The sequence below is a fragment of the Mesoplodon bidens genome, assembly GCF_964165515.1.
Source record: "Mesoplodon bidens genome assembly, chromosome: 17".
Taxonomy (NCBI): domain Eukaryota; kingdom Metazoa; phylum Chordata; class Mammalia; order Artiodactyla; family Ziphiidae; genus Mesoplodon; species Mesoplodon bidens.
In genome coordinates, this window is record NC_138174.1 from 33,552,527 (window position 1) to 33,555,950 (window position 3,424).

Here is a 3,424-nt window from a genome sequence, read left to right on the forward strand (position 1 = left end):
AGGTGAATGGGGAGCCCATAAGCCAAACCCTCCCATTGGAAGAGCCCCACATCTCTTTGGAGTAGATCTGCTTTAGGAGGCTTGCCTTGTTCTATCATTGTCTGGGAGCATCACTGGAAAGGTAGCCTTAGTGCAAAAGTGGTAATGGATTTCAGAGCATGGCAGCTGGAGCTGTGGGTCAGTTATGCTCCCTCTGGGGGCATTTTTCATGGTCACTGTCATCTTCCAAGGTGAAACATCTCTCCATTGCCAGGGGACAATTAGACTCATTATTTATAGTTATTTGCACCTCACACTTATGAAATTTGGACAACTAACATTTATGAATCAGTTACTTTCTATCAAGCACTTTTGTATATTTAATCCTGTTCACATTTACACTAGATATAAATATGCCCACACTAATGATAAAAAATTGAAACTTAGGGATTCTGTCTCCTTGGATAATACCTCTGGCTCTTATCTTTCATTTTTTTATTAAAAGTTTTCTGTGAATGGTATTTCTGAGATTGCCCTCTCTTATTATCAAGGAAATGATCTCTGTTAATGTGACAATAGGTGTTAATGGGCACACTCCATTTCCTGACAAAACGTTCTTTTATGTCTGAGGCTTTTGTACAGGAGAAGCACATCCATGATTATTTGTTCTTTGTTTAATGCTCAGTGTATTGAAAATATAAATGTAATAAACAGAGCATTTAAAACCATTTGTGGATCTTAAAAATGAATTGTATATTTTAAATTCCATTAAAATCTTAAACTATTATTATGAAATTATTACAACTGATTCATATACCTTAAACAGAAGGCAAAGGACACAGAAGCACAGTTATCACTAAACTAATCACCTCATTTCCATTCAAACCAATTCTATGACTTAATAAATTTTTTTATTAGTTCTCTATTTGTTTGCATAGCTTTCAGGTATCATAGCTATGCTTACTTTGATATCTTTTAAAGATTTTAGTGATGTTACCTTCATATAATTCCAGAGTTGTAGTTACCTTATTGACTTAAAAGAATAAAGGATATCTTCTCTAAACAGTCAGGTTTTGGATTCTTGGTTGGGACCTGGATCTGCCTTGCTTCTCCCAAGGGGATTCAAAATTGAGCCACTGATCTTCAAATGGAGCTTCTTTTTGTAATGTCATTCACTGTTAGGTCAATAATACTTTTTTTTCAAGTTTATGCCTTTGACATAAGTTTTCGTTGTTTGCTACCTGCTACCTCCTTTGTTTGATCATTATGATATGTTGACCTTATTAAGAATATATGTGTGACTTATCAGTTTTTGTGCCATTTAGATTCTTTAAATTTCATAGGATATTAAGGATTGAGTGAGCTGACCTAGCCCTTGTTTATAGTATATTTATTTTATTAATCACCTTAGAACACATGGCTGAAGTCTATTTTGTCATTGGCCTGATTGTCTTGAATACCCCTTTTTTTATTCTTCAACTCCTTGTGATGTATGACCAACAGACCTGATCAGTCTTTTCCATTCTTGGTAATCCCTACACTTTCCAAGACTATTTTATTTATTCACTATTACTTTTACTTCCCTGTGTGAACAAAGAACATTGTCTGCCATTTCTTTTTCTTTTTTTTTTTTTTTGATCCATGGGTACTTAATTAGAGAAGAAATTAACCATTCATACTAGAGACTACAGAAGTAAAAATTAACTTAATCTTGCAATTCTAAAACAACCTTCACAATAAGGAATTCTCAAGTTTTCATAGAGTGAGGGGGAAAAAAAGGAGAGAGAGAAAATCATTTAGAACAGTGTTTCCCAAATTTGGCTACTTTCACAGACATATTCTTGGAAGTGGGGGATACAAGTTTTCTATGTAACATTTAAAATTTTATGTTTTACTTTTGTTTATAATCTAAACAAACTAATACACGCTTGTTCAGGATTCCCTGGACAACCATCTTACATAACAGAGTGTTGCCATGTGATGGTAGCATCTGCATTTATACCTCTGATCCCTGTGGCACAAAATGAAGACCAACCGTGCTTAACTTTTCAGTGGCGTCTCTCAGACTGGGTGCTCAGACCCTTGACAGAATTGTTGAATATTTCCTATGAGATCTATGAGTTGTCACAGTTCAGAACACTGGTTCACAACAGTGATTCTCAAAGTAGGAGGGGGGTAGGAGGTGGAGTGGGGATGGTGGATAAGGAGACACCCTCTGAAAAAGCATATTCAAAATATCTATTGATTTCTTAATATGAATTCTATAAAGTCAAACTCAACAAAATAATCTTTGGACAGTAGCAGAAAACCAACTATAGATTCAACCCAGGGGGTCTGGGATATACTTGGTTGAGAAACACTGGTGTTGAGGTACAGGAACCCCAGTATGTGGAGAACACATAGTAAGGAACACGTGCCAAAGAAAAGGAACATCTTTTGTGTCAGTGAGTGAATCCTAAGCATATCTTGTCTTGGTCTTTTGGAACCCAAAGGGCCAATCCACAAGAAACCCGAGACATCCATCGAACTCCTCAGACCTGTTGTTTTGGGCAAGGTGGTCCACTTTTAATACTAAATCAAAAGAAAAAAAAGGCTGTTTTTGCCCCCCCACTTTATTTGCATTAACATATTTCAAAATTTTAAGTAAACAGTTGCTGTAGCTGTGTAAACGTAGCCCCAGGTCCATCCACCAGGAAGTGCTGTTATTATCTGCAACTCCATCCAGCTCTCAAGGGGGATATCAGCCTGGATTCTGCTCTATAATTATTACAGAGCTCCAATTTGCTTTAGCCATGTCAACAGCTCCCCTTTCTCATGCATATTTACTAGATCACTGCATCCACCTATGCACTCTTTACCGATGAAGACCCGAGGTACCATTCTGGCTCCTGTGAGCTGTTGCAAATAATCTTGGATCTCGTTGGTGTCACCATGGGCTGCGATATTGACAAATTCCAAAAGCCCTTGTTTGAAGGGAAATTGGCTGAGGAGCTCCTGGGCCCTTCTGCAGTAGGGGCAGGTGGGTTTGATGAACACAACCACCTTCCCAGGCTGGATTTTGCTGTTCACAAACGCTTGAGCCATGCTGACAGGCTGCTATCTCCTGGGGAGGAAACCTCAATTGCAGGTATTGCTCAGGAGTAAAGCCTGCCATTTCAGTAAACAAAGAATGTTGTGGCCATAGCTATCAGCCAATGCAGCTGTGCACCTTGAGAGGATTCAGAATGGAGACAGACAGAATATTGATCCTAGATAGCTAAAATGCATATCAAAAGAATGATTTCAGTAAGCCCAGACTCTTGCATTTTCCTATATGTAGAAAAGTAGTAAAATCATTAAGTTGAAACGTCTGTTTTTGTGATTAGCAGTAATCATTTGATGTTTGACTACAGTTTTTTTTTTTTTTTCAGCAAAAACTCCTACATATCCTGGCTCCTCCCTTACC

At 37.7% G+C, this 3,424-nt stretch overlaps 1 protein-coding gene across 1 annotated transcript; it reads right to left on the reverse strand.

Moving 5' to 3' along the window:
- Positions 1-2,728: 2,728 nt before the first annotated feature.
- LOC308604833 (glutaredoxin-1-like) lies at positions 2,729-3,063 on the reverse strand (the record flags this gene model as incomplete). Its single annotated transcript, XM_081214375.1, has 1 exon — positions 2,729-3,063. One exon carries the CDS (start codon positions 3,061-3,063, stop codon positions 2,746-2,748), a length of 318 nt encoding a protein of 105 aa, XP_081070501.1. The 3' UTR covers positions 2,729-2,745.
- Positions 3,064-3,424: the final 361 nt, after the last annotated feature.